General features: G+C 37.4%; 2 protein-coding genes across 4 annotated transcripts in view; both read left to right on the top strand.

Moving 5' to 3' along the window:
• The window catches only part of TDP1 (tyrosyl-DNA phosphodiesterase-like protein), a 43,047-nt gene extending 26,255 nt beyond the window's left edge, over window positions 1-16,792 (top strand). The window contains exons 10-17 of one of the 3 annotated variants that reach the window (XM_090013493.1): window positions 5,175-5,324; window positions 12,952-13,055; window positions 13,836-13,889; window positions 14,020-14,110; window positions 15,577-15,657; window positions 15,793-15,949; window positions 16,026-16,114; window positions 16,342-16,792. In XM_090013493.1, the coding sequence (XP_089869619.1) occupies window positions 5,175-5,324; window positions 12,952-13,055; window positions 13,836-13,889; window positions 14,020-14,110; window positions 15,577-15,657; window positions 15,793-15,949; window positions 16,026-16,114 (726 nt within the window). In that variant the 3' untranslated portion in view covers window positions 16,342-16,792. Of the gene's footprint in view, window positions 1-5,174; window positions 5,325-12,951; window positions 13,056-13,835; window positions 13,890-14,019; window positions 14,111-15,576; window positions 15,658-15,792; window positions 15,950-16,025; window positions 16,115-16,270 lie in introns of all 3 variants that reach the window. The other 2 variants (XM_090013494.1, XM_090013495.1) reach the window with 2 other exon arrangements.
• Window positions 16,793-19,191: 2,399 nt separating this feature from the next.
• On the top strand, window positions 19,192-21,575 carry LOC149830775 (polyubiquitin). Its single transcript, XM_090013492.1, has 2 exons — window positions 19,192-19,307; window positions 20,004-21,575. The coding sequence occupies exon 2, from the start codon at window positions 20,004-20,006 to the stop codon at window positions 21,375-21,377; it is 1,374 nt and encodes a 457-aa protein (XP_089869618.1). The 5' UTR covers window positions 19,192-19,307; the 3' UTR covers window positions 21,378-21,575.
• The last annotated feature ends 256 nt before the right edge of the window (window positions 21,576-21,831 follow it).

Raw genomic sequence — 21,831 nt, 5'->3', positions numbered from 1 at the left:
CGGCCCTCCAGCGAGTCAACCCGGCAAGGCAAACTCGGTTTGCCAAAACTCGGGCTTGACTCAAGCTTGACTCGGCCTGACTTGGCCTGACTCGGCATGACTCGGCCTGACTCGGGCGAGTTCTGGGATGTTTGAAATTTGATTTTTGAGTTTCAAATTACAGTTTCGAAATATATAAGTACATATATTTTAACAAGGGTTACCCCCAGATTTTGTATAAAAAAGAAAATAAAAATCATTTAAAGATAAAAAATCATTTAAATCCATAGAATAAAATCGTCATGCTATTCAAACTACTGTTCACCCTGTGCTATCAACTTATTCTAGCAAAATATTTTAAAGAAATGATTCTCACTATATATGGAGGGTCAAATGTGCCTATAGGAAGTCACATTTAGGTTTCATCATCCATTTGTTACGTGAACACGCATTGTACATATTCAAATATTAGTAGTCTTTTTATAGTTGTGTCATTAATATATTTCTTGCATAGTTTTCATACATGAGAAAATTGCTTATTTATGTTGATATTGGGCATTCTGTAAACTTTCAATATGCACATATATCCCTATTTTATATTTTTGGATTTGTTAGAGGGGGAATTGAAACTTTTAAAACAAGCTAGCATATATGATTGGCCATTTTAGGAACCGTAGGTAGTAGCGGACTGAACTCATGGTAACCACATCCTCTAATTCAAGTCATGAATTAGTCAAAGTGCTTGTATAGATATCAAATTCAAGTAAACCTCTATGGCTCTTTGCAGTTTTTAAATTCTTACAGACATTTGGAGACTATATGTTTACTTAAAAACATGGTTTGAGACAAATTATATATTGTTTTTCTTTTAAAATCAAAAATTAACAAAACCCGGTCCGAGTCACCAAGTTGACCCGCCGAGTCACGAGTCAATAAAGAACGAATCGAATTCCGAGTCACAGGTTTTAAAACCTTGATTTTATGCTTTTAACCTCTTTAGAATCACTTCCGGTTATAAGCATACCATCCACATATAAGAGCAGAATGACAATCCCTGCATTAGTTTTTCTAACAAATAAGGCAGTGTCAGTGAAACAGGAAGAAAAATCATTTTCTAACATTACGGAGTTAAATCTATCATACCAAGCCTTAGGGGTTTGTTTTAAACCATAAAATGCTTTTCGAAGGCGAAACACTTTCCCTTTTGGAGTCTCTGTTCCTGGTGGAGCATTCATATATACCTCTTCATTCAGATCACCATTTAGGAAAGCGTTTTTAACATCCATTTGATAGATGTTTCATTTGTTGATTGAGGCAACGGTAATGAGACATCGAACAATGACCATTCGGTCCACAGGGGCAAAAGTTTCTTCATAGTCAATCCCGTATTTTTTACTATATCCCTTTGCAACTAATCGAGCCTTATATCTCTAAAGAGATCTATCGCTCTTAGTTTTTACCTTAAATATCCATTTACACCCTATTTTTTTCTTACCCTTAGGAAGATCTTGAAACTCACAAGTCTTTGCCCGGTTGAGAGCTGGAAGTTCACATTCTATTGTTTTCAGTCATTGATCATTCTTTTTGGCTTCTTCAAAGTTTTTGGGTTCTATATAGGAATGAATAGTGCTAAGGCAGACTCTATGCTTAGGAGTAAACGAGTCATATGAAATAAACCTAGAAGGCATCTTTCTACTTCTTTCAGTTTTTTTGTAGGTTTTCATCATATGTTGAATTGGAACCACTAGGTTCACTGAATTTTAAATTGCACTCATAAAACTGTTTTTGTCTCTATGGGTATATGTTATAGGATCTCTCAATGCTCCTTCATTTCTATGTTGGAAGATAGGTGGATGGGAAGAGTCATCTTCTTTATCATTGACATCATTATGAATGAAATCGTCATCACTATCATCATCATGTGCTAACATTTCAAATAAAAAAGAGTAATCCATGTTTTCTTCAAGGGGTTTACTCCTTTCTAAACCATTAACATTTTTCAGAAAACTCATATTTCTGGAAACATATAGCTTGTCATTCTTAATATCACAACAACAAAACCATTTTTGGGTTTCGGAATATCCAAGAAAAGCGCAGGCAATGGCTTTTGGTGAGAGCTTGTCATTTTTGTCAGTAAGAACGAAGCATTTACAACCGAAAATTCTCAACCGACTATAGTCGGGTTCTTTGGTATACAATTTTTTAAAAGACAAGATATTGTTCAAGTTTTTAGAAGGTAGTCGATTTATCAGATAGACAGATGCTAAAGTCGCTTCAGCCCAAAAACCTTTTGGGATGTTTTGAGAAACAAGTAATGTTCGAGTTGTCTCTATTATATGTTTATGCTTCCTTTTGGCTAATCCATTTTGTTGCGGGGTTTTCGGACAAGATCTTTGGTGAAGAATAACATGACTTTCAAGATAATTTTTTAATTCACTTGAATGGTATTCTCCACCAGAGTCCGTTCTAAAATTTTTAGGTTCCCATTAAATTGATTTTTAATCATCATATGATAGGTTTTAAAAATCGAGAAAACTTCATATTTGTGTTTAAGAAAATAAATTCAACAATATCTCGTGTAGTCGTCAACAAAAATAACATAATATGCAAAACCTCCTTTTGATAGGACGGGTGCCGATCCCCATACATCCGAATGGATAATTTCAAAAGGTCTTATTGTAAACATAGATCCTTGACAAAAAGGCAATTTTTTCATTTTCCCAAGAATACAGTCGTTACAAGTGAAATCACTTTTACATAGACTTTTAACAAAAGGTAAATGAGAAATTTTTGCAATATTTGGATGTCCAAGTCTCTTCTGCCACACATTAATATCCTTTTGTTAGACAACATTACAAAACGGGTTTTTTGGAATTTGAAGGGAATCGACATAGTATAGATCGCCCTTCCTAGAGCCTTCCCCAATCAATCTCTCGGACCGGTGATCCTGTATCCAACATTGGTTAGATGAAAACTTTATATCACACCCATGATTCGAGAGTTGAGAAACGGGAATGCAAATTTAAGTTTAATTTGGGTATAAATCTGATTTTTGTAATAAAGAACCCTTGTTTTTCAAAATTTCCTATTCCTTTTACTTCAAGAGATGTTTCATCCGCGGTTGAAACAAAAGATGTAGAGGGATTTTTTGAGTATTCGAAAAAAGAACTAAAACTTGGGGTCACGTGAAAAGAAACACCTGAATCTAAAATCCAAGAGGTCTTACCGAGAGGAGAAGAGGTTGACATGGCGGCTCCGGAAATAGCCCCTTTTAGAAGAGGTTGAAGTGCATCTACGATTTGTTGCAATGAGAGAGCTTCATTTGAAGATGACAAGCACTCTTCCTTTTGAGGTTGGGATGTAGTGGCCATGGCAAATAACTTTTTTCACTTTGAGCAAATAGGCTTGATATGCCTCGGTTCCTTACAAAAATGGCATAAAAGCTTGCTATAATCTTTTTTCCCTCCTTGACCACTTGAGTTTTGATTCTTGAAGTGAGGAGTCATGTAGGTCCTTAAGTTGCTCTCCGGTCTTGAGACGCCATTAACTCCTTCATTTTCTTCATTATTGGAAGGTGTAGCTAGAACACTTGGGTTGTTCTTGCTTATACCCATACGAGTCTCTTCACCACTTAGTTTAGTAATTACATCTTTAAGAGAGGGGAAAGTGAAGGCGGATAAAAGAGAAGACCGGATTTGTTCGAATTCTGGCCTAAGCTCATTCAAAAAATTAAAAAATCTATTTTCTTCCAATTGTTTATGACGAAGCTCTATGGCTTCTCCACTCCACTTGGGTTCGAGCATAGCAAGTTCATCCCAAATAGAAGAGAGTTCGGCAAAATACTCTCTTATAGTCATCTCTCCTTGATTAAGAGTTAGCGCACTCTTTTGGAGGTAATATTTATGGGACAAATCTCTAGAGGTGTACATCTTCTCAAGATACTCTCACGCTTGAAAAGCCTTCTTAAACTTGATAAGATTGGCGTTAATTCTTGTTTCTACGGATGAAAAAATCTATGAGAGAATTTTAAAATTCTTCATCTCCCATTCTTCATGCTTTTTAGTGTAGTCTTCAAGAGCCTTGGCTCTTTCTTCGCCTTCAAGAATTTTTTTTTTCTTTTCTCCATCAAGGTTATCTTTGGCTCCGGTTCGGGAATTCAGCCTTAGACATAGCCCTAAAGCCCTTTTCCTTTAATATGAGCTTCCATGTTTCTGGCCCAAACATGATAGTTGGATCCGTTAAGTTTGAAGCCGAGAGAAAAATGAGTCTTTTTCACCCATTAGAGAGGAGAGATGATGAAAAAGAATACGTAAAGGATTTTTAGACTTTTCTTGATAGAAGAGTCTTCTAAAATATTGGATGAACAAGCGGATCCACTCCAATCATAAAAAAATCGAGGGCACGCTTTTCGAGGCACTCGGAAAAGTGAGAATCCATACGATCTTTCTTTTTCCAACCTTGTTTTGATACCATGTAAAAAATCCTTGCAAACAATCAAGTTTTCAAATAACTTGATTCTTCAAATACTTTGGGCACAAAATAAATGCACAGTGTTTATAAGCTTTACACCATAAAAGAAGTGCAATAAATGCACAGTATTCATAAGCTTAAGGAGAAAACTCCTTACTGTAATACATAACTTCAATGGGCTCACATAGCCCTTATTTATAAGCACTTAAAGAGTCGTTGGGCTATTCCCAATGGCTCTTAATAGAGACGTTGGGAATCAGCCCAATGTCTTTCTTTTAAACTGTGTAACACTGTACACAGTGAGCCACTCACTGTGTACAGAAATATTACATAAAAAGAAAAAATAAGAAATGAAAAAAATTACAAAAATAAGAAAAAAATAAAAAGGAGGAATTACAATCATATTAAAAAACATGAATATGCGTAAAATATAGAAATAACTAAAATACCCCTACAGCTAATACAAGAAAGAAATATACATTTTATATATATAAGTAGATGGGTACATGTACATATATATGAAATGTATATATGTATATGCATCTTCTTTTATATATATAAAATATATATAGAAAATACATTGTCTTTTGAATTACAATTTAACAGCTATATCTATGCAAACAAGAGTGTGTACCACCGTATGGTATCATGGTACAGAACCACCTTATATTTTTCCATATATAAAAGCTTAAATTTCTAAACTTTTGCATGATATTATTCTGCAGTTTTCTTCCCTTGGATCTCTCGATGAGAAATGGATGGATGAATTAGCGGCATCAATGTCTTCAGGTTTATCTGATGATCGAACGTCCTTGGGATCAGGAAGCGTGCAAATAATCTGGCCCACTGTTGAAGATGTTCGATGTTCCCTTGAGGTGTACTGCTGTAATCTGACCTGAATTGTTGTTCTTATTTTCTCAATCTAAAGGATTACACTTTTAGTTTCGTTTGTGGCAGCGTAGGATTTTAATCAAGCCCCTCTCTCAACCTGATTATAACTTCCCTAATGATTTTGCTTTTTTAAGTTAGCATAGTTACTCCATTCTTAAATTGCTGGAAAAGAACTAAGCAATGACATGCCTGATGAGGTTGAAGCAATCATTGACTTGAGGTTGGCTACAATTTTTGTACTTGGTAATAGGATTTGATGTTGCATGGCTTACCAATTTGCATGGAGATAAAGTGTTTATGTGATGCATTTCCAATTTGAGTTCCAATATTCTGACATCTAACTATTGTGTGCAACTAGGCCACAAAATATATATAGCCAACTGCCACTTCTCCTTTCTATTGGGCTAGGTAGAGATTGAAACCTGTGCTGGGTTATTAAGCTAGTGGATTTTTAATCACTATGTTCTGGTCCAATTACCGTCCTTCCATCAATATATCGACCACCTGGTTGTGCTGGAGACAAAAGGATGAAGTCTGCCTCATTTCTTTGAAGCCGTGAAGCTGTGGAAACATATCAAAGTTTGGTTATGGAAAACAAAACAAAGGACAGAAGACCAATACCTTGAGAGGGTCCTTTTCCTCCTGTGTTCTTTCTCCTCGATCTTCCAAACTTAAACCTCGTTCCACAAAATTTGACAGCTTCAAGTAACATATCAACAGTGCCTCTTTCTCAATGTAATTATAATTGATAAAATATCTTTTGATGGACTGTCCAGTCTGCCCCTCACCAGAGTCACCACCATCCTGGAACATGGTCTGCTCTGTTCTTGGCCCATATCTCTGATGGACTTCCATACATCCTGATTTTCCTGCTTTTTTATTGGTTATTTCACTGTGTGAGACCTGTAACGAAACAAAAAGTACACAAATATACTGCCACAGGTGGCTACAAAGATGCACACTCACAAGTACAAAAGCCTCTAATGGGCCAAATGTAAAGAGCCACTAAGGGACAACACACAATCTCTCAAAAGAGAGTAAGAACACAAAAAATAATAAAGCTTTTATTCGGATATGCTTGGCAACAAGCATTACAAATACAAGAGAGGGAGTGCCTTTAAATAGGCACTCCCATGCTTAAGGGGCTGGCCCAACTAGCTATTGGGCCAGCCCCAACAGCTAGATTTCTAGCCGTTGGGGCTGATCCAACAGCTAGTTGGACCAGCTCCCAACACCTATTACAGTCGAAGATACAAAATAAAATATAAAGATAAAAAAAAATAAGAAACAAAAGTTGCTAGTCCCTAGTGGATTGACACTTATTACACGGAAATGATTGAAATACCCCAGATGGGTATTTCAATTTACATACATAATGAAATATATATATATAACACAAATGTCATATACACTACATTTTAACAGCCCCCCCCCTCAAACTTACGGTGTTATCACCGAAAGTTTGTCAAGAAGAAAATAAAATCGAAGTGACGGAAGCACCTGCTAGTTAATAATTGGAGGTAACATAAGTTTGAGTGATGGTGTGCTTCAAAAATTCTTCATGCACATAGTGCTAGTCCATTTCAATATGCTTGGTTCTTTCATGGAATGTATGGTTGTCAGCCTATGTCACATAGGTGCGGATGCCGGTACAGGTGCGGGTGCGGCGATGCGGCACTTTAAAAAAACTTGCGTGCGGGGGTGCAGGGAGGGTATTATATATATAGATAAAAATGGACTTTACTTTTGGATAGAAATGGACCTCAATATGGTTGACTTCACCTAACACAAAGGAAGTTGTGTCCAAGTGTCACACCCGCCTGGGTGCAGGTGCGACGCGGGTGTGGGGCCCTGTTAGAAGAGTCTGTATGACAGTTGTCAGCTATGTATATTGCACTTTTATTATCACAACATGGTCTAAAAGGTGTATGAAGATGAATGCTCACGTCTTCAAGTAATCTTCGCAACCAAACAATTTTTTGATGTTGTCGTAGTCATTACATGGTACTCTGCTTCTGTGGATGATAAAGATACTTTTTGTTGTTTTTTACACTTCCACGATACCAGAGAATTACTTAAAAAAACACAAAAGCCAATAGTTCAACGTCGGTCATTTGAATCTCCTCCCCAATTTAGGTCAGGATAAGCAATTAACTCAAGGGAGAAAAAGGAGGATAATAAAAGACTTTTTGAGGTAATTGTTTGTAAATATCTTACAATTCTCATCAGAGCGCTTATGTGAACTGTGGTGGGAGAATGTTGAAATTGGTTAGCAATATGAACTGCATGCGCAATATCAAGCTTAATAATAGTTAAATAAGTTAGGGTGCCAATCATTTGGCGATATGGAGTAGGATCATCCAGAGTTGTCCCATTGTCAATCTTCATCTTGGCATTAATAACTTCAGGTGTGTTCACTCATTTTTTCATCAGTAATGCTTGACCTGTCAATAATACCATTAGCAAACTTGGTTTGAGAAAGCAAATATCCCCTAGGAAAGTAAGCAATCTCAATTCCAAGAAAAAATCTAAGAAATCCAAAATCAATCATTTCAAAATATTTTTTAAGAATATATTTAATATACTTTACTCCTTACACCTGTAATGATCTTATCATCAACATAAAGGAGAAGTATAACAATCCATATATCAGTATAACAAGATTTAAAACCAAACTTTAGCATAACAGAATTAAAGCAATCATATCAGGCTTTAGGTGTCTGTTTCAAACTATAAAGAGCTTTTCCCAATCGAAGTACCTTATCAAAGGAGACTTTATATCCGGAAGGTGAATCCATATAAACTTGTTCTATTAAATCTTCATTTAAAAATGCATTTTTTACATTCATTTGGTATATAGGTCATTCTAATAGCAACAACAACAATAAGGGTCTCTTTAACAACTTAACCTAACCTTATTTCTTTCTAGAGTTTCATCACTCTTAGTTGTGATTTTATACACCCATCTACAACCTATAGGTATATTACCTTTAGGTGAATCAAATATTTCCCAAGGCATAAATTTTTCGAGTGCTCATAATTCTTCATTCATAGCTTTTACCCATTCACGATATTCCTTTGCTTGTTTATATGTGGTAGGTTTAAAATAGGCCAAAATTGTAGCTAAACAAGCCTTATATTGTGGTGAAAAGGATTCATATACGACAAATATATCAAGGGGTCTAGAAGTCCTATTTGATCTTCTGACTCGTTCGGATTGTTGATTTTCTAAGGTAGAGTACCTTTCTAAGGCATTTGGTTGACTTATTTTCACGTCTTTTATATTGAATTATGCTAGGTCCTCCAGTTTCAATGTTTTCACGATCTTGATTTGTTTGAGGCTCTTCATCTCTATCATTTTCATACGAAAAATCATCCCTATTTTGAGGCAATAATTCAAGTAAAAAGAAATACTCTGTCTTTCTTAAGCACATTTTGAAAAAAACTTTCATTTTCTATAAAGCAAGCATTTTTATATATATATAGTTTGCCATTTTTCAAATCAAAACATCTAAACTCTTTCTGAGTTTTTCCATATCCAAAGAAAGCACACGATATGGCTTTGGGAGAGATTTTATCATTTTTGTTGATGAGAACAAAACATTTTCATCTAAAAGGTCTTAATATGAGATAATCGGGAGAAATTTTAAAAAGTTTTTGATAAGAAGAGTTGTTTTGAAGCTTAGATGACGGTCGGTTGATAAAATATACGGTCGTCAAGAATGCTTCAACCCAAGAATGTTTTGGAACATCTTTTACAATTAAAAGAGTTATAGTTGTTTCATTTATGTGTCTATGTTTTCTATCAGCTAATCCATTTTGTTGATGAGTATAGGTACATGATCTTTGATGAATAATTCCATTATTTTCAAAATATGTTTTGAAATCATTTGACATAAATTCTCCCCCAAAGTCGGAGCGAAAGATACAATTTTTTTTTTCAAATTGGTTTTTAATAAAGTTATGGAATTTTTTAAAATTCTCAAAAACCTCATTTTTTTGCCTAAGAAAGTATATTCATGATTAGACTTTTCCAATTCTTTCCTAATTCCATAGAATTCTAAATTTTTCCAACTTCTACTCTTTCTAAGGCTTCTAATGGACTCTTATAAAATCCCTAATTAGTTAGCTGCCTCTTCTAGTAAATTTCGGAATATATTATTTGAGAAACCATCTTTAGATAAAATAAGAGAAAGTTCTCATACATCCAAGTGCACTAATTCAAATGGTTTAGAAGAAGAAAAAGTTTTTTTTTTTGGAAAGGAAGGCTTTTATTCAAATGTGCTTGACAACAAGCATTACAAATACAAGAGAGCTCCCATGCTTAAGGGGCTGGTCCAACGACTCCTAACACCTTTTACATCAGTCAAAGATACAAAATAAAATAAAGAGATAAAAAAGAAAATAAGAAACAAAAGTCGTCAGTCCCTAGTGGACTGACACCTATCACACAAGGAAATTACTGAAATACCCTTGATAAGTATTTCAGTTTACATACACAGTGATATATATATATATATATATATATATATATATATATATATATATATATATATATATATATATATAGCACGAATGCCATATACATAATACATTTTAACAAGACCAAGAAAAAATATTTGTAATCATCAAGACAAAAATAAGTGTCACTCTATGTCACAGGGACTCGCTAAACTGGGTGCGGCACCCACGTCGACGTGACGTGACACAGGTGCGGCACTCGATGCGGTCAACCCACACTTAAGGTTATATTTGTCCAAAATGGACTCGATCAACTTTGACCGAGTCCGTTTTGGACCATTAAAAAATCATGAGCTTTTTATTTATGTCGATGAAACAGGGAGGAAGAAGAAAAAGGACTTATGAGATGAAAGAGGAAGAGGAAGAAGAAAAAAAAAATGAAAGAAAGAGGAACAGGAGAGGGAAGAAGACAAAAGAGGAAGAGAAGGAGAAGAGAGAGCATACCGGTGAGCAGCTACCTCCTCCTCCGCTTCTTCTTCTTCTTCTTCTTCCCGTTCATCAGTCGGTCAGAGAGAAACAGGGAGGGGATGCTCTTTCGGTTGAAACCCACTTAAGAGAGAAAGAGGGGGGGGTTTGTGCCTCCACTTAAGAGAGAGAGAGAGAGAAGGGCGGTTTCATCCCCCCACCCGAGAGAGAGAGAGAGAGAGAGGTTTCGTGCCCCCACCCGAGAGAGAGAGAAAAAGGGGTTTCGTGCCCCCCTACCTTTTTATTAAAAAAGGTGGGTCTGGATCAAGTGTAGATCTTAATATAGACCCAAACTCTCTCTCTCTCTCTCTCTCTATATATATATATATATATATATATATATATATATATATATATATATATATATATATACCCCACACCCAATTTTTTTTAAAGTGTTGCATCACCGCACCTGCACTCGCACCTATGTGACATAGCTATCACTTTATTTAGCTATACAGGTATTGTACGTGAATCTCAATTGGCACGTCTCTCTGAGTAGATGGCAACTGGATGGTGTAGAGTAGAGTTACCAGTCGAGGAAGCGGGAGCGGGAAGCGATATAGGAAGCGGGAAGCGAGGCACTTTCAAAAACTTAGGAAGCGGGAAGCGTGGGATGACTTAGAAGAAAATTATGAACCGTCTCGGAAGCGACCTAGGAAGCGAGGGGGAAGCGAAAAAAAAATATAAAATTTGAAAAAAATGCGGAAGCGTGGGGGAAGTGCGCTTCCCATAAATGGGAAGCGTGTTTCCCATTTTTGGGAAGCGCGCTTCCCTGCACGTTTCGGAACCGCAATGTTTCGCGCTTCCGAAACGCGCTTTGGGGAAGCACGCTTCCCCATGCACCTAGGCGCTTCCGGTAACTCTGGTGTAGAGTGCTATCCCTTCATATGCTTTAGTTACTGAATAGTCCTGAACAGTCGGTGGCAGCGATGTCCAACATCTGTCTGTCAAATGTGACACTCTCACTTCGTACACTCCAGAACTCCAGTTTTTGGTTTGTGGGGTGGTGGAAAATTTTGGACTCTCCAAATAGGTGTTTGACAACCAATGGGTAGTGTGATTTTAGGCTTTCTTTTAGGTTGTAGATTGAAACTGTCACAGGCTTACATGGCGGGCTGTAACAGAAACATTGCATTTTGTTAATAAAATTACAATAACTCGTATATTCATATATTTATAGGTTTTGCAATACAGATGTCATGAATGAAAAATTGGTATTCTATAGGCCTTTAGTCTCCCACAAATTGGAGCACTAGTTTGCTCTCTCTCTCTCTCTCTCTCTCTCTCTCTCTCTCTCTCTCTCTCTCTCTCTCTCTCTCTGTGGCCACAAACACTCACACGGAGGTGCAGAATGCATCCGAACTGTTCTATTGAACCTTATTGGTAGGCCTAGTAACAGCAAGTTGTTCATGACTGCTTCAAGGGACTAGAAGGCTTGGGTACACATGTTGGCTATAAAAAGAGAGAGAAGTAATTATATCCCCAGCCCTTCTCCACATCAGTCAAAAGAAAAACAAAAAGGTGCACTGCCAAAGAACTGTATGATCCAAATCCTTTAGGTGTTCCATTAAATTGAACTCTCTCTCCATACACTGCCATTTGAAAAATTGAAAACTGTACCAAATAATACTTTCTTTTATGTTCATATTAGATCTATCATCTATATTATGTAGATTTGTATCTTCTTTCCTTCTACTCGTCCACCTTATAAGAACAAAATAAATATCAGATTAAGGCATATATTTCCGTCCTAATGGCATCAGGATTAATGTATTTTACTCTCTTCTTCTTGCTTTATTATATTGTATCATATGGCACCATTGTCCTACATTTTGAATATCTTATATAGTTCAGTGGAAGAAATCATTGTCCAATCTTATCTTATAAAATGTGATACTTCACATATAATGGAACCAGAGGAAATATCCTGCCACGTGGTCCAAGTTGACATTTATGATTACCTGGAAAGTGGAGATGAAAATAGGCTTCAGCTGGAGAGGAGTACAAAGTATCTGCATCACTGAAAACTGAAGAAGCTAAGTTCAGAGATATGTCTGTATATGTACTCATATAAGTATTTATCTGTGCATTTTTTTGGCAGTAGTTTGTAGTATTATTTGGGCACTTTGTGAACCTGGTATAGACAGCACTGATGGCCATGTTTCCAACAGCTACCCCATTCCCAACCTGATCTTTTTGATTCTTTGGAAATGTTGTATCTTGGACACAAATAACTTGGAGTACGAAGCGATGTCCATTGGTTCATGGGAATGATAATTGTAAATATGATAATGGGTAATTGAGTCTAATTCTATATGTTCTTGACTATAGTAATTCTAGCTGCCAATTGCCTGATCAGACATCATATACAGATCTTCTAAGATATCTTTATTTTCTACAATCATGCTTGCAGAAATATGTAGCAATGTGTAGATGACTTCTTAGGGTCTCTTACAAGGATGGTTTGTTATAAACGTTAGTATGTGTCATAGCTATCACAATTTTTAAGGTTTTTGTTTGGTTTTTTGTTTTTGTCAAGTCATCATCTCTACATCTTATTCATATAAGATTTGGGTTATCTATACTTGTATCTTTTTTTTCAATCTTCTCCTCACTCTATAGGGTTATGCTGCTGGTAATGCTCTTCCAAGCCCTCAAAAGAATATAGACAAAACATTTCTGAAGAAGTATTGGTGTAGATGGAAGGCTAATCATAGTGGTCGTTGGTATGTAACTCGTGTTTTAAGTTCCTTTTCTAGTGTATGTGGCATATATGCATGATTATTGTGTCTAAAAATTTATTTGTTCTTATTTAAATGCTCATATAGTGTAGTCCAAGTTGTGGTGCTTTGAACATAAACAATTTTCAGCATCACTATGTAACTCGTGTTTTAACTTTTAAATAACTTTCAGTTTTGAGAATCATGTCCAACACCAGGTGTGGCAATGGTTTGGTTTTGATTTCAATATCCATTATCAAAGCCCATTCTGATCATATGGATCTGTAATCTAAGTTGAGCCATAAAACGGGTTGAATTGGTTTATTTTAAATGGATATGATAGGATTTGGACCTCATTTACCCAAATTTGGGTGCAGATCCAGGTTCGTTTTGCTTGGCCAGGATCATTAGTGTGGATCCTTGGTTCCTTGTATTTATTAAATAATTACCTTATTGCTTTCTTCATATCAAAGAGCATAATGATACTTGATTCTATTAATAACTAGTCTAATGAATGTGAAATCAGTCAAGTCCCTCATCAGGATTAGTGAAGGGATCTCAAACAGCCTCTCTCTCTCACTTCTAGGAAACTGTCCATGTCTCCAACTACCTAAATATGGAAGGAGGTGCTACGTGCAGCATAAATCTATTATTTAAAAATTCATTTATGTTAACAATTGATAACCATTTGTAGAGATGCGATGTTATTTTCTTCTGAACTAAATAATTTGAAATACAGTCTGTAGATAACTGTACATTACTTAATTACTTATTTCATGCTTTCAGTCGTGCAATGCCTCATATCAAATCATACACTCGATATAGTGGACAAAAGCTAGCGTATGGACTCATCCTTATCCTTCTTTGTTGCTATTATTAGTGTATCTTTCTTCCTTTTTCTGGAGGTGTTTGAGCACAATTTTATATCATGGTGATTGTAAATTAAAAAAAAGTGATGCTTTATCTGCAGTTGGTTTCTCCTAACTTCAGCAAATCTCAGCAAAGCTGCGTGGGGTGCATTGCAAAAGAATGGATCCCAACTTATGATACGTTCTTACGAGGTAAATTCCAGAACACAGACTACTAAATGCCCAAAGCTTTACATGCTCTTTTTTGGCATTGAAATCTCTACAGGTTTTTTTTTCTGCTTTCTTCTAGAAAAAAATGTACAAGAATATATGGCTGATTTGAGTGTGTCACCCCTATTCGTACATGATTTGTTGGTTAGCGAAAGAAATGATGCCTGTTCAAAATGATTTTTTATGTCTCGTTCTGTCTTAAACGTTTATCATTATTATTTGAGTTATTGACCTCCATGCAGATCTGTAATTAATGCAGAGCATTTATTTCCTAACAGATCAAGCTCTGGCTGAGCCTGAGTCAGCTGATTGTTCGTTTATAAATTTTGAAGCATGTGACCTTATGAAAATAAAAAATACCTAATAGAAACAGATTGCCTTTGACAGTACAGACTTACAGTATGTGATTTAGTACTGCTTCTCGTTTTCCTCTCTGTGGGTCATGTTTGCTTTATTGATGTCAAGGTTCTCTTGTCGATGATACTATTGTGATAAATTTTCTGAGTCCCTTCAGACGGCTGTGAAGCATATCTTTTATTTACTGCCAGATGTCTTGGTCTTGCTGAAGAAACAATGGAAATGTTAACTGCCAGATGTCTTGGTCTTGCTGAAGAATTCCTTTAGGGTGCGTTTGAGAGCTTGGGTCACAGATCTGAGGATCTAACATGGAGGCCCATGTTCACATACAATGCTATTCAAACAAGTGATTTCAGATCAAGGATCAGAAGTTCTATTATAAAGGGAAATTGGGCCAAATTCTCGGATTTGAGAATGGATGGGGGAGGTTTCATTCTCAGGTCCATGCATTTGAGACCCGAGCCTTTCAAAGTTCAAACACACCCTCCGAAAACTCCTTTGTCTGGTTTTTTACCTGTAATCAGAAATGTTTTTGAAGTCATTATACTTCGAATTATTTGCTATAAGAATTTTCAAAGCTGTGATTATGTAATTCTAAGCTGACTTGACTTAATTACTGAATTTTTATTCATATAATACAAACCGGGGAAGATTTCAATGTTCTTTTTCTCATCAAACCAATTTTGTGTTAGAAACCTTGTTGTCCTTCAAATGTCAGGGAACTTTGGTCCTATCCCTTGCGTCTTCAAGATATATATGGAATACATATTGATCCTCCACATATAAAGACATGGATATTTTTAAGACGGTATAATTTTCCTACAACAACAACAACAACAACAACAACTACGCCTTCATCCCAAAACAATTGGGGTCAGCGAGTATAATTTTCCTAGGAAAACCTAATTTTGTGACAAATATCATTTCTTTCCAAAGACAGGGAAGTGCCCCTAGGCTTAGTGCTGTTCCTAATGCATTTCATATAGCATATGGAATATGTGTAGATCGATCCATTTTGTTGAGCTGTTTCTTAAATTAATATTAAAATGAAGTTTCTACCTTCAGTAACTTTCCACTTTATATGTGGCCAGCTTGGAGTCCTATTCTTGCCATCTCCCATTTCCAAGTGTCGTTCTCAATTTTCGTGTACAGATGGTGTCAGGCTCATGCAGGTACCAGGTTTTGCCTTTGGTGTTTGAACTTTGAATTTTAAATTCCATTTAGTTCTGTTTGTTTTGATGCTGTTGTTATATATGAGAGATTGCCTATAGTTTGATTTTCTTATCCTAAACGAGTTGCCTTATAAGACTGTGCAGAGGGAACAGGGTGCCTCACCGAAAGGAGAAGGAAAAACAAAACTTGTCACTCTTTGCTGGGAAGGCAGCAAGAATGCACTTTTTTCATCTGAATTTATATGCTTGCCAGTGCCATATCAACTTCCTCCTGTGCCATACACTAGCGAAGGTTTGTTAGTATTTGTATGTCTTTCTGAGTCCCTTCCAAATTTTGTAGGCTGACTTCATGTTCCATTATTTCTCAGATGTTCCCTGGTCATGGGACAGGCAGTATCATAAAAAAGATGTCTATGGGCAACGATGGCCACGTCATGTGCAGCTTTGTTCCAACTAGGTTTGTGTAGTTCATAAATTTCAAAATTGTCTTTGATTACGTAATTGTGATCTAGTGTTCATCAGGTAATGAAATTGCAGTAACCAGTTGATAAGGTAGCCTTCTGGTACTTAATTTGCTCTGTTCTGATAATATGAAGTCTGTTGCACAAATCAGGAAACATTTCAGTATTTGTGGGTATTGGATTGGCCATTTTTATGTGGGTTCTCTTTTTGCATCTGATACAGTGCCAGTTAGTGCCTGTGAAGGAATGGCTGCCACCGATGGGCTGATGTTCATCAGCGCAACTGTGTTTGTTTCGAAGGTTGATGGTTCGTATTATGTGCCTATCATTGACATGAACGGCAGCACGATGAACAGGCTGCCATGGGTTCCACGGCTATGGGATGCAGTTGGTTAACGCATCATGGACGTTAAATTGAGCCAAAATATGAGCGATAGGGGTGTGGGAGAAGTGGCGGGCTTGCTGTATGTGCACCCTATGAATGTGAATCGAGTTGAGGATTATAGCCGTATTGCATGTAAATTGAGTTAAAAAATGAGGGGGGCCGTAATGCATGTGAATTTGAGTTAAAAACGAGGGCCGTATTGCTCTGGATGGTTGTACTGAATTACTGAATGTAACGCTCTGCATGTTTACATTGTCATGCTACCATTCAACGTAAAGAAATTGTCAAAGCGAGGTGTGACTTGGTGCCAGTGGGTGGTTGCTTTTAGGTTAAGTTAGGTATTCTCTTTTGGAGTAAAAAAAGTCGAACATTATTAAAAAAAAATTAAAGGATGTCTCATTTCATCATGGTCCATTTAATGGGAATATGCCCTTGGATCACGTTTTTTTAAGTAAAAACTTATCTTTTCAAGTTGGAAAAATCCATACTTTTACAACCTTTGATCTTTGCGTGGCTTGTAACTTGCACACAGGTCAGATTCTGGTGATTCAAAATCTAGTTCTCATTAAATCACATCCACTGGGTCAGTTCCAAGCTGGGGTTAGGCAGGCACCTACCAGTCATACAACTATACCACTGGGTTTTGAACCTGCAACGTCCCAACACAAGAATAAGTCATTTGTACATATGTATGATTGTATAAAACTTGAACCTGTATGTAAAATAGCGTGGTATTGTAGAGACTCATGATTCTTGGCTTGTTAGGTAGCCATTGCATACGAAATTGCACCATTGTTTAATATCATAGTTGTGTAGGATTTATTTTGCATTCTTTTTTTATAATTGCCAACAACTTGGCTTACTAACATTTTTTATGCATATCTTATCCAGTAGTTGATTTACAAACTTCTTTCTTTGCATTATCTTATATTAGGAACCACACACAGCGATACGTGTTCCCTTTGCACACAAAATACAGTTGATAAAATTCATGTCAATAACATACCAATGTTGTCAGTATCGGTATCGGCCCAAAAATAATAACAAAAATATTATGTCAATCATAACGTGACACATGTTAAAACCATTAAAATAATTTTAAAATAATATTTTTTGGTATTTCTGCCGATATGATGCATATCGGTCAATACAGGATATGATGCACCGATACTGATAATATTGTTACATACTCAAATGAGAGAGAGAGGGAGCAAACGCGCGTGTAATTAAACAGGTATTTTTACCAAGTTTGAAGTGCAGCCAAACACACATAAATTCGAGGTTCAAACAAAAAATTACACGTCTGGATTTACATTCATGTATGCCCTTAATTACTTCGAAAATTTTTGTTTGACTTTTATTTTTCCTTTTTAAATAAAGAGAATATACCCATTAAAAGTGACCGACATAGTTTTGAAAATTGCTAATATATATATATATGAATGATAGGTTGCTCCTGGAGCACCTACTCCCACCTAACAGAAGCTTTAAATTTTGAAATTTGTTAAACTCTTTTTTTGTTGATCAGACCGTATAGATATAGATATGATCTACAAGCATTATTTAGTAGAAAACAAGTTTTAGATCAGGTGATTATAGCATACATGTAGGTTTTTTTAAGAACCTACAACTATGATTTCTAATCCGTAGCATTTCTCTCATATATATAGCAAGTGTCCCACTCTTATTGGACTTAATACATTTATAAGTTGAATTGCCTAATCGTATTTGTGTATTTATTTTTATTTTTAATAAATTTAAATATGAAAGATCTACATAATCAAAACATGGACCAGTGAGCCTGCTCTGCTTTAAAGAAAAATGGTCCTGGAAGATTCGAGAAGCGCCCACGGGTGTTGACCACCCTGTTGTCGAGACTCAAGAATGATCAATGGTCACAATAGTTGTTCTGGACATTTTCTTCTCAAGGAAAATTCTCATTATAATTTGGGAACTTTTTATTTTCCTAAATAATCTGAAGAAAATGTTGATATATTACTATTTGATTTAATTAGTATGAAAATGAAAATCATATGAATATATGATAATATTTTAGGGGTAGGGTCTGGTTTGGACCCAGGTGAATCTAAACCTGGATCTGACTTTAAGGTTTTAGAACTGGGTCCACACACCTGAGTCCGATTTGGTCTGCCATAAGAAAAATCATACCCGAATCCTAAAAGAATTATGTGATTCACCCAGTCCCTTCTTAGTAAAATAATATTCTTTTAGCTTTTTTATATTAAAAATCAAAACTCGGATTCGAGTCTGATATCAAATACTAATACTAATTGGATTCTTTGATCTGAGAATCCAAACCTCTGTTATCAAATCCAGCTCATTGTTACTCCTAATAATATCACAATTCCCAATAAGCTCAAGAGTTGGTGATATTTTGGGTTTCTCGTGATTTCAACAAAGTTTTCAAATGCAGGAAAAATTCAAAATATCAACTAAATTTATGATAGTCCTGTCAAAAGGCCCCACCCACCTTCCTAAGAAAGAACGGAGACGGAGTCGACTCGTGTTTGGTAACTGGTAGCCTTAGATTTTTGGGATAGCGACGAAGGAAGGTCACGGATGCAAATTGCGTGTAGGCCGGTGCGATCCAGCTCATCGGAAAGACGTGGCCGTTTATGATTGGTGTAGCTTTCGTGGCAGGTACCTCAGTAAGTGGGTGAGAGACGTAATGGCTTTGGCCTTCTCGTGACTATAAATGCCGTCCCTCGCCTTCCCCTTCTCCACACATTGTGAACATTATTTGTGCCTTCTTTTATTCCCTTCAAGTGTGATTTTTTCTCAAGGTTAGCATCTCTCTCATGCGTTCGTTTGCTTCCGTTGTCTTGATTATCTATTTTTGCTTTTTGATTTGTATGGAGTTTTCGTGCAATCGCTTGTTTTGTGGTCAAGCAATCGGTTTTTATAAATTTTCGGAGAGCCTGATCTGATCTTGAAAAGCCGATCTGGGATCTCGTTTCTTTTAGCAGATTTTCAAACGTCGATCTGATCTTGAAAGACCTACCTGTTTTTGTTTTTGTTTTTGTTTTTGTTTTCTGGCGTAGGTGAATATTTCCTTGTTTTTTTGTACTTTTTTTCTTGTGGTTTTGGTTGAAAGGTAGATTCATGATTTCGTTTAATTAGATTTTTTCTTTCACAAGAATTCGTCTTCTAGATGCTGATCTGGTTGTTATTTAGGTAGTTAGCCAAATATTTATCGGTTCTTTCTTATGTTCTTTTTCAATTCCTTGTCAGATCGGATGAGATCTGGGATCTGATTGATCTTCCATCTCTTTTGGGCAGATCATCGTTTCTTTGTCTACATAGTGCTTTGTTTTCTTCTTTGAAACAATCAAACTTCTGGATTTTTTAATTCATGGGGACATGGTTTTTGTTACTTGATCCTCGATTTGTTGCTCTATTTATTAGCCATCGTATTTTGTTTTGATCATTTTTCTTTCTTTTTGAGTCTTACGTTTCTGTATTTCTGTTGTGATCAACAGATGCAGATCTTCGTTAAGACACTTACCGGAAAGACGATCACTCTCGAGGTCGAGAGTTCCGACACTATCGACAATGTCAAGGCCAAAATTCAGGACAAGGAGGGCATCCCCCCAGACCAGCAACGTCTGATCTTCGCCGGGAAACAGCTTGAGGATGGCCGCACCCTGGCCGACTACAACATCCAGAAGGAATCTACCCTCCACCTGGTGCTCCGCCTCAGGGGAGGCATGCAAATCTTCGTCAAGACCCTTACGGGGAAGACGATCACCTTGGAAGTTGAGAGCTCCGACACCATCGACAACGTCAAAGCCAAGATCCAGGACAAGGAGGGCATCCCCCCGGACCAGCAACGTCTGATCTTCGCCGGGAAACAGCTTGAGGATGGCCGCACCCTGGCCGACTACAACATCCAGAAGGAATCTACCCTCCACCTGGTGCTCCGCCTCAGGGGAGGCATGCAAATCTTCGTCAAGACCCTTACGGGGAAGACGATCACCTTGGAAGTTGAGAGCTCCGACACCATCGACAACGTCAAAGCCAAGATCCAGGACAAGGAGGGCATCCCCCCGGACCAGCAGCGTCTGATCTTCGCTGGAAAGCAGCTTGAGGACGGCCGCACCTTGGCCGACTATAACATCCAGAAGGAATCGACTCTCCATCTCGTCCTCCGTCTCAGAGGTGGTATGCAAATCTTTGTCAAGACGTTGACGGGGAAGACGATCACCCTCGAGGTCGAAAGTTCTGATACGATTGACAACGTCAAGGCTAAGATCCAGGATAAGGAAGGCATTCCCCCGGATCAGCAGAGGCTGATCTTCGCTGGGAAGCAGCTCGAGGATGGCCGCACATTGGCGGACTACAACATCCAGAAGGAGTCGACTCTCCACCTTGTCCTCCGTCTCAGGGGAGGTATGCAGATTTTCGTCAAGACCCTCACCGGAAAGACGATAACCTTGGAGGTGGAGAGCTCCGACACGATCGATAACGTGAAGGCGAAGATTCAAGACAAGGAGGGCATCCCCCCGGACCAGCAGCGTCTGATTTTTGCCGGAAAGCAGCTCGAGGACGGGCGCACCCTCGCGGACTATAACATCCAGAAGGAGTCGACCCTCCATTTGGTTCTCCGTCTCAGGGGAGGGATGCAGATCTTTGTGAAGACTCTGACCGGGAAGACCATCACTCTGGAGGTGGAGAGCTCGGACACGATCGATAACGTGAAGGCAAAGATACAGGACAAGGAAGGGATTCCACCGGACCAGCAGCGTCTCATCTTCGCTGGCAAGCAGCTTGAGGATGGTCGCACACTGGCTGATTATAACATCCAGAAGGAATCCACCCTTCACCTTGTCCTTCGCCTCCGTGGTGGTCTTTGAATTTGTCTTTTGTCTGGTTCAGATTCGCTGCGTGATCATGAAATTGTGTTTTACTTTTTGCTTAGTTGATTGTCGTTGTGGTTTCGTCATTGCCGTGTGGCAAGTTGTGGTCTTTAGAAAAAGGATGGTGATGTTACCGATGGTACTTTTATGTCCATTGACTAAACATTCATATAAATAGATGCCTCTTCTTCTGTATTTCGTGTTTTGTTACTTGTGTTTTTAATATTTTGTGCTCTTCCTTTTTCTATGTTCGTCACTTTTCTTGGCATATGCCACAATTTTACCTTGAAAGCACCTCGTCACCACAAATGCCTCGCGTATTCGAGAATTAGTTGGTAATCAGCATAAATTGATCTACTACTTTGATCCATGTGGTGTTTCTAAGTGCAGATTCGGATATCATTTATCTTAATCTTGGGCATGATTGAAAACCTAAATGACCATACTGTCC

Source organism: Nuphar pumila, chromosome 7 (genome assembly GCF_984573655.1).
Source record: "Nuphar pumila chromosome 7, dmNupPumi1.hap1.1, whole genome shotgun sequence".
Taxonomy (NCBI): Eukaryota; Viridiplantae; Streptophyta; class Magnoliopsida; order Nymphaeales; family Nymphaeaceae; genus Nuphar; species Nuphar pumila.
This window is presented reverse-complemented; position numbering and strand designations above follow the sequence as displayed.